The sequence below is a fragment of the Mustelus asterias genome, chromosome 21, assembly GCF_964213995.1.
Source record: "Mustelus asterias chromosome 21, sMusAst1.hap1.1, whole genome shotgun sequence".
NCBI lineage: Eukaryota > Metazoa > Chordata > Chondrichthyes > Carcharhiniformes > Triakidae > Mustelus > Mustelus asterias.
Window position 1 is genome coordinate 71,237,586 of NC_135821.1, and position 14,412 is coordinate 71,251,997.

Here is a 14,412-nt window from a genome sequence, read left to right on the forward strand (position 1 = left end):
AGGCACATAAATGTACAAACTTTAATGCTGTACAATTGCACAAATTCCATTTTGCCACTTGGCTTTAAAATGAACTGAAAAACATAGACCATTAGTCCATCAGACTTTTGAATGGACCTACCTTATATATTAAGTTGATCTTTCTCTACACCCTAGCTATGACTGTAACACTACGTTCTGCACTCTCTCCTTTCCTTCTCTATGAACAGTATGTTTTGTCTGTATAGCGCGCAAGAAACAATACTTTTCACTGTATCCCAATACATGTGACAGTAATAAATCAAGTCAAATATACTTGCTTGGAAGTCATAGATTTTCTTTGAAGATATGAGATTTTAAATTGAATTCAATATTTGGATTATTTAATCATACTTTTCTTGGAAGCAGAGGGAAGCCATTTGATCCACCTGGCCCTTTCTTCCATTGAAACCTGCGTACAGCATTCAATTTTCTCTCGAGTACCTCCAGAGTTTCCGCTTCCACAACTTTACCTAAAAATGACCAGTTTTCTGCATTCTCAAGTTGCATTGAGTAACTTCTGCCTGCATTCTCCTGTCTGTCAGTCGTAGTTTAACTTGACACAGCTCAAGCCAGAATGAGATGAGTTCTGACAAGCTCCAAGTGTTTTGGAGGGGATGTTGGGCATTAAGCTTGCAGCAATTTATGAAGAACCTTTGTATATGTTTATGTATGTTTTAAGTTTTACATTTTCAAACTGAAGATAATTGTCTTCAATTAAATGTCCTTATTTATTTTGATTTGATTTCATTTATTATTGTCACATGTATTAGTATACAGTGAAAAATATTGTTTCTTGTGCACTATACAGACAAAGCATACCACTCATAGAGAAGGAAAGTGGATGGTGCAGAATGTAGTGTTACAGTCATAGCTAGGGTGTAGAGAAAGATCAACTTTGTGCGAGGTAGGTCCATTCAAAAGTCTGATGGCAGCAGGGAAGAGGCTGTTCTTTGTGGTACATGACTGTTGTATATTGTTCCTGATGAAAGAAGGTGGAAAAGAATGTGTCGGGGTGCAGGGAAGAAGCTTTCTTTGTGGTACGTGACTTTTGTATATTATTCCTGATGAAAGAAGGTGGAAGAGAGTGTGTCAGGTTGCATGGGTCCTTGATTATACCGGCTGCTTTTCTTTAACCACTCATAAACACGTACTTTGACCTCAGCATGCAGCTTTAAATGTTATTAGCTCATTATATTGGATCTGACTGCGTTCTGAAAATGCCACGCAGTTATATTTCGCAGAATAGATGAGCTTCGACCATTTATACCACCTTGAAGATATGTGTGCACGTTTTAAAATCGGTGCGTTCCATTTTGCGAGCTGGTGCCGAATAACTCACCGGAGAAATGAAAGAATACGTACCATTTCATATGGTAAAACCACGAAAACCCTAATTTCTCTCTCCACTCACTCTTTTAATTCCCCTCAAGCAACGGGGATGTAACAAATGCAACAGGTTGGAAAACAAAATCCAAACCAGCTAATGATAAAGGGAGGGAAAAAAACACAGTTTGCAACAACTGACATCTCACATTTACAGGTCAGACCCATGATGTGGAGATGCTGGCGTTTGACTGGGGTGGGCACAGTAAGAAGTCTCACAACACCAGGGGCACTTAAAACATATATACACATATACAAAGGTTCTTTATGAATTGCTGCAAGCTTAATGCTCAACATCCCCTCCAAAACACTTGGGACTCGTCAGAACTCGCCTCATTCTAGCCTGAGCTGTGTCAAGTTAAACTACGACTGACACCCCCTGAGGGGCAGCGCTCCGAAAGCTTGTGTTACCAAATAAACCCGTTGGACTTTAACCTGGTGTGGTGAGACTTCTTACTGTACGGGTCGGAGAGAAGAGGGCTTGTCAATAATTAAAAGGGAAAACAGGAAACCCCGGCAATGAGATAGAAATAGCCCAGCTGAATGGGACGGGGAGCTTTCCTGCGGTCAGAGTGGAGATGATGGGATGTTCTTGCGCTGGGGGAAAAGTTTGCACAATGTTGCAAAAAGTTTCTGCCTGAAGTTTTAGCCCTCACCTATGGAGCATGCGCGCTGCCCTCAGCCACACTCCACAACTGGGAAGAAGCGAAGGTGCGTTCAGTGCAAATGTGCGAAAAAAAGAGCTGATATCCCGCTGCCCGACCTCCGTTTGCGCTCGGGGGGCCTCCAGCAGCCTCTGTTTCACACTTTGTGACAGGTTTTCCCCCTCTTTCCGACTTTTAACCGGTTCAAATCATTGCAACTAGCATTAACTTTGACTGGTTTTGTTTCCTTCCCCCTGAAGAGACTTGTGGAGGAAATTATTGACTTCTCTTTTTCAGCTTTCTCCCACATTCAGAGAAAGGTGAAGCTTTCTGTAAAAAAAAAACCTGTCATCATGGAATGAGTCTTTTGAAATTTTTTGTTAAGCAAAAAAAGTGAAAATAAATTAATTTAAAGGGGGGGGGGGTTGGTTAATTTTATTTATTGACAGGAAACCAGGAGGAGAATTTTTGTAATGGCGATGGAGGCAGTTAGGGTTTTTTTTGGAGATATTTAAGTTTCAGCCTGTCGGGAGAATTGGGTTGAAGTGAAGTAGGTTTGTGAATTTTAAGCTTCAATGTGTTTCAGGCCTTGTGGATTCCGCCATTTTGAGACAAGTCTGAACTCAAACTAAATAATTTCATCAGGAAAGAAGCTTTTTACTTAAAATTGCAAAACCCAGCAATCTGAACAAGATGAATCGAGCAGCAACTATACCCGTCCTTATCGAAGGTTTAGTACCCCCGTGCTCTGTGCATTTAAAATATTATATATAAAATTTCTGGCCGGAAGAATTATGATTTATTATTTTTCCTCCCGATGCTTTTAACTCTTGCAAAACCATTCATGTTGTTAAACGCATTGCGATTGTTGAAACTGTTTACTTGTAACAAATGCTGGAACTTTTTTTGAGGGGGTTTAAGATTTCTTTTTGGTGCTGAATGTGTAGTTTTTAAAAATTGTATGAAAAAGCTTGTTTGATATTTTCCGGCACAGAGTATAGATCAGAATGAAAAGTGTGTGTTATAATTCGAGTTGTGTGTTGTTCGCATGAGAAAATTTGTATTTTTTTAACTTGTTTTTTTAGATCAGGAAGGGCGAATGCAGACTGAGGGGTGAATGTGTCAAGAGCGACTCCCTGTGGCCAAATCAATGAGCCATCAATATGGGAAATAATAATCTTACTGCTTCTTCTGCCCCGTATTATATTAAGTAGCGTTCCAGACCTTTGTTTAGATTGTTCCTGGGGTAGACAAATATATAGATGCATTAATACATTTATTTGATTGCTCTTGGGTGGATAAGTGATATTTCTGAAGAAGTGACACCTCTGAATAAGGGACGCAGATGGTGATGAACAATTTGCATTTACACAACACCTTTTAATACAAGCGCACTTCATGACACTGACCCACACCGGGGAGCTGGGGTGGTCAAAAGCTTGGTCAGAGGTGGATTTAAAGGAGCATCTTGAGGGAGAAGCGCAGTAGAGTGCCAGAGGGGTTTAGGGAAGGGGATTCCAGAGCTCAGGCAGTGATGGAGAGACGAAAATCGGGTATGAATCGAAGGAGTGCCGAAATCACGGCGGGCTTCAGAACTGAAGGAGTTTGCCCAGATAGGAGACATTTGAAATCAAGGATGAAAAGTTTAATATTATGGTGTTATTCAAATGTATTCCTATACAGATCCTTAAAGCATGCCTACTTAATTGCCATTGTGTGTTTATTTTTAATGCTGATTAATGTTTAAAGTAATTTTGCAATTCAAAACAGAAACTGTAGTTTAATTCCAATTGGAGATCCTAACAGGAACATAGGGAAAAGGAGTAGGCCATTCAGCCCCTCAAGCCAACTGCACCATTCAGCTAGATCCTGGCTATTCTTCTACCTCAACGCTATTTTCCTGCACTATCCCCCTATCCCTTGATGTCTTTAATATCTTGAAATCTATTGATTTGGTCTTGAATATACTCAGTGACTGAACCTCCATAACTCTCTGGGGGTAGTGAATTCCAAAGATTCTGAGTGAAGAATTTCCTCCTCATTTCAATTCTAAGCCTATTCTATTCGGAGACTGTGTCCCTTGGTCCTAGACCCCCAGGAAATATCCTCCTTGCATCTACCTTGTTGAGCCCTGTAAGAATTTTGTTTGCAGATTGTGGCAAACATTATAAAACCACCTGAGTGAGGTGACCTTAGCTTTCACATTACAGTTCACATTGTAATTGCAACTTGAGAGGGAAAATAAAGTCTTTACACTTATTGTTTAATAATGATCCCAACTTTATGTTTAAACATCATTTGATTGTAAAGAGGACAATCAAGTCTGTGCTGACATTAAACAAAAATTTTCAGTGATGAACAGAGTTTCGGACTATTACATTGAATTATTTACAGCACAGAAATGGACCATTTGACCCAGCTGGTCCAAGCTGGCAGTAATGCTCCATGCAAACCTTTTAAATATACTTTTAAGAATTTATGTGTGGTATTTTCCACATTGCCAAAGGAGTGTAATACTGTTATTAATTTTGGCTGTCAGTATAAAGACAGGTTCAACAAGAATTAATAACTCATCACTGCTAATGTGTGACATTTGGCAGGTCTGTTTCAGAGCTAAATGATTTGCCCAGAGGAGTGTGTGTGTGTGTTTGAGCTTCTGCCTCAACTCATCAGCAGCTGAAACTTTCTTCCATGAGATTGTTACCCCTCCTTCTTCAGTTAATGTGCTCTAAAAGGGAATTGGCAACTGTGGACTTCCATTGGACAGGTCCATGATTATGCCTGGAAAACTACTGCCAACTTGACTGACCAGGAAATTTTCCCACTCCTACTGCCTGCCTTCGGGTGTTTTGGAAGGATTTGCAAGCTGATAATCAACCTGTTTGGCCATGTTGTTACCGCACCTTCCATGGCCATCAGGACCTGAATTGGGATTTGTAATTGGAGCTTCTGGTTCAGAGGTGGGGACGCTGCCAGGGTGCTGCAAAGCTTCCATATTGTTACCTCTAGACCTGGCTATTTCAGCACAATCCTGGCTTACTTCTCACATTCTACCCTGTGTCAACTTGAGGAGATGCAAACTAATGCCAAGTCTCGTCTACCCATCACCCCTGTGCTCGCTGAACTATGTTGGCTCCTGCTTAAGTAGTGCTACCATTTTTAAGATTCTCAACCTTGTTTTCAAGTCTCTCCATGACCTTCCTTCTCTATCTTTGAAATCTTCAGTTTTTGATTTGATTTTATTATTGTCACATGTATTAACATACAATAAAAAGTATTGTTTCTTGCGCGCTATACAGACAAAACATACCGTTCATAGAGAAGGAAACGAGAGAGTGCAGAATGTAGTGTTACAGTCATAGCTAGGGTGTAGAGAAAGATCAACTTAATGCGAGGTAGGTCCATTCAAAAGTCTGCCTGCAACAGGGAAGAAGCTGTTCTTGAGTCGGTTGGTAAGGGACCTCAGACTTTTGTATCTTTTTCCCAATGTCTTACTACTTTTAGGAATTTGAACTCATCTAATTCTGGTCTCTTGAGCAGTTTTCATTGCCGCCATTTGTTAGCTGCCGAGGTCCGAAGCTTTGAAATTTCCTCCCTAAACCTCTCCATCTTTCTAACTCTCCTGTTCAGACTTATTTGAGCAACCTTTTGATCATCTGTCCCAAGGCTCAGTGTCATGTTTTGTTTGATAGCATTCCCTTGGGGCATTTTATTCCATTAAAGGTGCTATATAACTGCAAGTTATTGTTATAATAAGAACATTTTTCAAAATTCATTCCAAATCTCAGCATTGCGTATGTATATTGATAGACTTAATACGATGGCACAGTGGTTGGCACTACTGCCTCACAGTGCCAGAGACCTGGGTTCGATTCCTGGCTTGGGTCATTGTCTGTGTGGAGTTTGCACATTCCCCTGTGTCTGCGTAGGTTTCCTCCGGGTGCTCCGGTTTCTTCCCACAGTCTGAAAGATGTGCTGGTTAGGTGCATTGGCCTTGCTAAATTCTCCCTCAGTGCACCCGAACAGACGCTGGAGTGTGGCGACTAGGGGATTTTCACAGTAATTTCATTACAGTGTTAAAATAAGCCTACTCGTGACTAATAAATAAATAAACTTTACTTTTTTGTTGCAGCAAATTTACAGAATACAATGGAACAAGGTTCAAGAGAGGAAAATGTGAATGCTACGGCGGGACAGGATTTTGATTTGCTTAGTGCTATGGAATGGAACAATGGAATTGCTACGTTACCAGGCAGCAATTTAAAGGTAATTCATCAATCCGATTAAAATATATATTTCTGTAGCGCAAAGAGTGATCGTGTTTTCTGACTGAATTCCAGGAACCAGTCCAGCTTCTTAACTGTGTTCTACAAATCTTCTCCATGTCCTGTGAGCAGTAGCAGAGACAATCCGTTTACCATGGGCTATAGGAGTGGTAAACATCAAGTTCCAAATTCACAATTTTGTGCATGTTTAAGCAAAAAGGAAACGCTGATTTGTCGTTTGTAATATCGACAGAGTCCATTTCCAAGCTGTGACTGTCTCTAAACTACAGATTATAGTCCAAGACTTGCAGATTAGGACAAATAAAACTCTTTTATTATTTTTATTGTTGCCCCATGCACTGTTCTGTTGTGCACGTGTCCAGGGCAGTCATGTGTCTCATGATCTGATGGGTTATTTCGCTACACAAGTTCTCAAAGGTAAAATTAATGCAATTACTTGGAAATGAAGAGATGAAATGAAACAAAACAGTGGATTAATTTCTTTATTGTGAACAGTTCCGAATGACTGAGTTCAACACCCTGGAAATTATCACAAACGCAGAGACTGAAAATGGGAAAGACACCAGCCTGCGCAGCGGGAGCAGGGCTGTAGATTCAAAAGGTGAGTTTTTCTGGGTAGTGTGTGTCAATTTGGGACAGGCTTAAAGAATTAGAGCGTCACAATCCAGGAATTGTGGATCACTGTGCTAGTGATTCTCTCGCATCCGATATATTTTTTAAAATTGTTGGACTGTTTGTTGAGCACCGAATCCAAGTTTGACTCCCTGGTGTAGAAGTGTTGCATTGTCTGAGGTTCTGCCCTTCAGCTGAGACCTTAATCCAAGGCCGCCTTTGTTCACTTTACAGGGACTCCATTTCCAATTTGATTAATTTATGGAAGCGTCTTTGAGGCATTTCTGAGACTTGTAACAAGGCATTAAACAAACAGTCATTTTTCTCTCCCTTGTTTCTTTCCCTTTATGTTCTCACGCTGGGTACGGGTGCTTAGTTTTTCAAGTTCTCTGCCCAAAGGTAGGCCCATGGCAATCGTTTGCCGTGATGAAGTGCATGATTTTTACCACAGGTGGGTTGCGGAGACAGACCCTGAGCCCACCTGAGTCTGAACAGGGTTTGAACCCTATTTCTGTTGCCCTTAATCCAATCCACCCACTAGCTATTGAGCCAACTAAGCTAATTAGTATCCTCCTCCACAACAACACCCCACCCCCCAACGCACTAGCAATGCCCACATCCTGTGAATTAATAAAATAAAACAAAGTAAACTTTGCTTGTGCCTATGATTATGACAGGGGATTGTGGTCATGGGGAATTTACCCAAAATCCATGGCATACTTGCGATTGGAATTGTGAAAAATCTTGAGTGCTGAAATGTGCTCCTGCATCAGCAAGGCATTACTCTAATGATTTCAATGGATCCTTAAATGAATCAACAAATCTGTGGACTAAATTTTGCCTTTTAAATAGTAAGAACCTTTGTATAGTATAATTGGCTGAACTGTTGGATATAATGTTCCAGCATATTAATACTGTATCTGGTGGACCCTTGACCACCAACTTTTGGTCACACCTCCTAATTTTCTTTTTATTCATCCATGGGACATGGGTGAAGCTGGCTGGCCAGCATTTATTGCCCATCCCTAGTTGTGCCTGAACTGAAGTGCTGAGTGGCTGGCCAGGCCATTTCAGAGGGCAGGAGAGAGTCAACCACATTGCTGTGGCTCTGGAATCACATGTAAGCCAGATCAGGTAAGGACGGCAGATTTCCTTCCCTAAAGGACATTAGTGAACCAGATGGGTTTTTCCTACAATCGACAATGGTTTGTCTCATGGTCATCAGGAGATCTTTAATTCCAGATACTTTTTATTGAATTTTTTTATTGAATTCAAATTCCACCATCTGCCATGGTGGGATTCGAACCCAGGTTCCCAGGACATTAGCTGATTTTCTGGATTAATAGTCTAGCAATAATACCACAAAGTCATCTCTCCCCCCCCCCCCTTTTTTTTTGCGTGAAAGATGTAATAAAAATGTGATGTTCTGACTGACAAACCTGTAAACATGAAGCACCTAAGGAAGCCATAGACTGGCTGGTGCAGTGAATTATAAAGTATAATGCAGAAGCTGTGGTGTTATCCTGAATTTGAGACGGAATCACCTTGTAGTAAATTGAGAAAGGAGCTTTGCATTTAGCAGGGGTTTGTTGGTGCTGATATTTGATGCTAAAGTGGAAATAGTTCCTTTTTTTAAACACTAAAAATCCCTTGAGTTGATGAACACAAAAATGTCCACTGCTTGTGATAAAATCATGCTTGCAGCAATATGATCCAAGATTTATCATACAATGTTGTGACAAATCAGGCGCTTTAGCTTTCAACTACAATAGTGGTTTGATGTTTAAGGAAAGCAGTTTGTGACCTTCAGCCATTTTGATTTCCCTTCGAGCAATACACTGGTCTGCTGAGATGCTTCACAACTCTCTCTTAACTTGTTTATCGGGTCACTGAAAATCAGTGGAGTAGCTTCCAGCACTTGATAAATTCCTTAACTGTTCAGTTTTTTAAAAAATGTACCAGTTTGTGCTGCTTTGTGATTCCCAAGGTCCACAAGGACCAAGTCGAAGTGAAATTTGCGCGCATGCTGGTAAATATATACAAGATACAGTGTCTCAAAATTGGCAATCTTGGGATGTAGCTGTGCTGGATTTGGGATCTTGCTGGATATCGGGTTGGGCGGTTCAGGCCAAGCCGGGTTGGGTGGGGTCAAGGATCACTTGGACCAATGTGTAAGCGGCGAGGCAAATAATTAGTCCACACTGCGTTGGAGTGTTGCCAATACAAATTTGACAGAGTCACATAAGGAAATGATAAAATGACTGCTTACCAGATGGTTGAAGGGGTAACCTTCAAGGAGCGTCTTAAAGGGGGAGAGAAGTAGAGAACTGAGGAGGTTTAGTGTGGGTATTCCAGAACTTGGGGTCTAGGCATCTGAAGGCATGGCCACCAATGGTGGAATGATGAAAACTGGGATGTGCAAGAGGTCAGAGTCAAAGGAGTGCAGGGCTTTTGGAGGAGGTAAGTTTTCTTTCAATCACTTTTCATGTTTCTGGATTGGGGTGCGTGTGGATATTTGTTTGTGTGTGTATATATGTAATATATGTATGCATATATAAAACTAAGAATTTTTTCTCCCCCATCCCCCCTCTCCATGTCCTTCCTGTGCCTGTGGCAATGGTATCAACTTCATAAAATTTAGAGGAAGTGCCCAGCATGGATGGTATCTATTGCTGCGAGAACTGTGGACACTATGGCACTATCGAACACTTCAGTCATGGGGGGAAGTTCTGCAGTGAGGCCTGTGCACAGCGGCACAAAGAAAGGTACGAATTTTTCATGGACAACCACGCTCCACAACAGCAAGTATCTTTGGTGTAATTATTTTCTTTCCCCATTATTTCCACGCTGTCTGAATTATGTGTCTATCTGAAGTCATACATGACTTTGTTTCAGTTACAGTGGACCAATGGAGATGGCATGAAAACTAGGATCCTCTGAGTAAATGACTTAACTGTATAAAGTTACATTGTTTATAGTTTTGTTTGGTTCAGGTGTTAGTTGTCTTACTCAAATCGACTAAAAATGATTCCCTGGACAGGGTCTGGCATTCGCCTTGTTTTACACAAGGGATTCACTGAAGGTTTTCGTGATTTCATCTTAAAGATAAATATTTATAACAGTGGAACTAGCAATTCATTTAACTTAATTGAACCATTCTAACCCGATTAGTAAAACTAGAAAAGCCAATTGCAAATGTACGTAAGTGTGTGGTGTTCATTTAGTCAACATTGGTATTTCATAGAATCCCCACAGTGCAGAAGGAGGCCTTTCGGTCCATCAAGCCTGCACCGACCACAATCCTACCCAGGCCCTATCCCTGCAAACCCACATATTTACCTTGCTAGTCCCCCTGACACTAAGGGGCAATTTAGCATGACTAATCCACCTAACCCGCACATCTTTGGACTGTGGGAAGAAACCGGAGCAGCCAGAGGAAACCCACGCAGACTCAGGAAGAACGGTCAGTGACTCGAGGCTGGAATCGAATCCGGGTCCCTGGCGTTGTGAGGCAGCAGTGCTAACCACTTTGCCGCCGTGTATATTTACAGGGTATACCCATGCAATTATTGATCAAGCTCTGAATTGCAATCTGTCCAAAGATTGTTAAAATCTCCCTGCAAGTTATCCAGTTGTTGCACAGCTGGGAAATAAATGTTGGCTGATGAAACTACACCAGAAAATCAATATCAAAGCAACATACTGTGGATGTTAGAAATCTGAAATAAAAACAGAAATGCTGGTTAAACTCAGCAGATCTGGCAGCATCTGTGAAGGGAGAAAAACAACCATGATTCCATTCTACACTTCTACAGGATCAGATCCAGAAAACCAATGTCAGTTCCATACAAAATTCAGCTGATTATGGTACACTTCGAGGCCTGTATTGAGTTAACTGAGAGTGGCGATGATCAGGTTTTTGGGCCAGGGAGGGCAGGGTATTGCTATTACTGAGACTGCTGGGAATCCATGTATTGGATGTCAGGGCAGGATGGAGTTTTTACTGGGTAGGTAGTGAAATAGTGATATTGGGCTCGCAAATCCCAACCTTGGTAAATTGTGAAGCTGAATTCAGTAAATCTGGTCACCTTTGGGATAGCTGCCAGATTGTCATTGGAAGCATAGCTGGTTCACTCGTTTCCTCGGGGTTGGGAACAGTAGCAACTTACTCAGCCTGGATGACTAATGACATTATCCATTTCTACACTTGATGATGCCTAATACCTTATGAAGTGGCCTAACAAGTCACAAAGTGGTGATAAACTATTGTTGAAGGCATGAAATGCAGCTTTGTCCAGATTCACTCAATCTGTTTTTTCAAAGCCATGTTTCCTCCTGTAAAATAGCTTGCCAGCACTTGCTGGTTAGGTTTATATGAATAGTATCCATTCACACCTACCATCCATGTGGTCCAACCTCATCAATGACCTCAAGTGAAATTGATTCACATATACACCTGGCTTTAATTATTCTGCATCACAGTTTTCACCGCAGAACGCAGACCATGTGGGAAGTTTATGTTTGTATATTGCAGTAAAATTTATAACATGGAGGCCCTTTGTACTCCAGGTTGTTTATCCTCCTGCTGACTAACTCTATCCTCTTCATAGTTTGAGCAAGGAGGCAGGAAACAGAAGGCCTGGCTTGCTGAATTTCCCTGTCCCAGTGATACAAGTTCCTTTCTCATCGTTTACTTAGATTTTGCAGTCAGTGGTAAAGGAATGGTGCTTTTTCTTCCCCTTTATTCAAAGGATGTGAGCTTCGCTGGCTAGGCCAGCAATCTTGAGGCATGCCGGCTTATTAAAATATTTAAATGAGCAGCCGACCTCCTCGTAGCTGGTTGGTCTCCCCTGCCTCCCCCACCACCTTTGCTTCTGTTAAAATCTGAAGTGGTTTGGGGTTTGAGATTTGAAAAGATTTTTGCATCCCACCTATTTTGTGGGGTTAAAATTTCCCTCAGTGATGCCAGAACTCTAACCCAATTAGATTCATTTACTCCCAGGCAATGACTATTTTGCCACCACTTTGCTTTTTATAATAGCAAGGTATTAAATGTATTTGACTGGAAGTTTATTAAGGTGGGTACACACCAATGAAAATCCTAAGTCATACAGGCCAACATATCAGAACTGGCAGCAGGAAGGACCAAATTTAAGACTTAGCAGGTGTGTAATTTATGTGGTGATGTCTTGGTTACAGTTAGATGCATTTACATATGGTAATACAATAATGGCCATTCTCAAACTTCTCTATAAAGAACAATGCTACTTTAAAGAGCTAATAATCAATTGTTACTGAAGGTTTTTGTGTCTTTTTTACAGCACTAATAAGCCTACTCATGTAGATATGACAAATGGCAGTGGCACTATCATGAAGCGTCTCAGAAAGAAACGAAAACTGCTACTAGACTGGGTAGATGAAGATTTTCAGGCAGATGAAGACGAGGTAGAGTGCTCAAAGTATCTTCTTGAATTCCTTTTTGTTGTTTACACTTTTAACGTTTTCTTTTAAGCACTAGCTATCCTCAGCATTTTGTTACTGGGATCGGAGATCGTTTTGAGAGTGTTATATGCAATAATTATGAAATCTATATTGCTATGGTTATTCAATTTGAATTGGACCACAGACCACAACCAGTAAGGATAGGCAACAACACCACCTCCACGATTATCCTCAACACCGGTGCCCCACAAGGCTGTGCCCTCAGCCCCCTACTATACTCCTTATACAACTATGACTGCGGCCAAATTCCCCTCCAACTTGATTTTCAAGTTTGCTGATGACACCACCGTAGTGGGTCGGATCTCAATGTCAAGACGGAGTACAGGAATGAGATAGAGAATCTGGCAAACTGGTGCGACGACAATAATCTCTCCCTCAACGTCAACAAAATGGAGATAGTCATCGACTTTAGGAAGCATAGTGGAAGACATGCCCCTGTCTACATCAATGGGGATGAAGTAGAAATGGTCGAGAGCTTCAAGTTTTTAGGTGTCCAGATCATCATCAACCTGTCCTGGTCCCCCCCATGCCGACACTATAGTTAAGAAAACCCACCGACGCTTCTACTTTCTCAGAAGACTAAGGAAATTTAGCATGTCAGCTACGACCCTCACCAACTTTTACAGATGTACCATAGAAAGTATTCTTCTTGTATCACAGCTTGGTATGGCTCCTGCTCTGCCCAAGACTGCAATAAACTACAAAGGGTTGTGAAGGAAGCCCAGTCCATCACTCAAACCAGCCTCCCATCCATTGACACTGTCTACACTTCCCGCTGCCACAGAAAGCAGCCAGCATAACCAAGGACCCCACGCATCCTGAACATACTCTCTTCCATCTTCTTCCACCAGGATAAAGATACAAAAGTCTGAGGTTACGTATCAACCGACTCAAAACAGCTACTTCCCTGCTGCCATTAGACTTTTGAATGGACCTACCTTGCATTAAGTTGATCTTTCTCCACGCACTCCTTCTCTACAAAGCGTATGCTTTGTCTGTATAGCGCACAAAAAACAATACTTTTCACTGTATACTAATACATGTGACAATAATAAATCAAATCTATTTAAAGAGATTTGCCTTCAGCATTGGAATAATATGAAGAAATCATTAACTTCAGCATCCTTTTGATCTTCAAAAGAGCGTGTTCTTCTGGCAGAAGTTGCAAGTGAGGGACCAAGTCGGATTAGTTACTGAGCTAGACACTGTGGGAGGAATGAGTCTCCTCTTGTTGATGGCTAGTGTCACTGTTTAGATCAGTCACATCTTCCAGTTTGTTCATCAAGGTCATTATTCTTCAAAATATGGGGAGGTGGTAGCATATTGGTATTGTCACTGGACTAATCCAGAGAGAAGTCTCACAACACCAGGTTATAGTCCAACAGGTTTATTTGGTAGCAAATACCATAAGCTTTCGGAGCGCTGCTCCTTCGTCAGATGGAGTGGAAATGTGCTCTCAAACAGTGCACAGAGACACAAAAAATCAAGTTACAGAATACTGATTAGAATGCGAATCCCTACAGCCAGCCAGGTCTTAAAGGTACAGACAATGTGGGTGGAGGGAACATTAAACACAGGTTAAAGAGATGTGTATTGTCTCCAGACAGAACAGCTAGTGAGATTCACATGTGACAACGCCTATTGAAGAACTTTACACCTCCCACCATCGGTGCCGCTGCTGCATTATCACTGACGAGAGGGTGTAATTACTGCATGATAATAACCTTTTATAGGTAGTTTGTGTCATCAATGCTCAATGTTAAAATTACCGTGTTTGTCCTGACTCCCTCAATGGTCTGCGGTCCGACCAGCAAGGCCATCATGACAGGTGCCCATTGATGGGGACCATACGTTTTCCCTCCCGGTGAGGATCTTCACTGGCAAGGCTGTAAAGGCAAGTGAGCCCAGACGATTCCGTCCCCAGCTCACTAATAATATTTGAATCACCTTTTCGGGTGCGAGGC

The 14,412-nt window shown here is 41.5% G+C and overlaps 1 protein-coding gene across 4 annotated transcripts in view; it reads left to right on the forward strand.

The window, feature by feature from the left end:
- Positions 1–2,070: 2,070 nt before the first annotated feature.
- The window catches only part of LOC144509396 (lethal(3)malignant brain tumor-like protein 4), a 62,054-nt gene continuing 49,712 nt past the window's right edge, over positions 2,071–14,412 (forward strand). The window contains exons 1-6 of one of the 4 annotated variants that reach the window (XM_078238191.1): positions 2,089–2,115; positions 2,635–2,778; positions 6,181–6,314; positions 6,830–6,935; positions 9,588–9,711; positions 12,268–12,391. In XM_078238191.1, the coding sequence (XP_078094317.1) occupies positions 2,742–2,778; positions 6,181–6,314; positions 6,830–6,935; positions 9,588–9,711; positions 12,268–12,391 (525 nt within the window). In that variant the 5' untranslated portion in view covers positions 2,089–2,115; positions 2,635–2,741. Of the gene's footprint in view, positions 2,369–2,634; positions 2,779–6,180; positions 6,315–6,829; positions 6,936–7,945; positions 8,081–9,587; positions 9,712–12,267; positions 12,392–14,412 lie in introns of those variants that run through there. The other 3 variants (XM_078238192.1, XM_078238193.1, XM_078238194.1) reach the window with 3 other exon arrangements.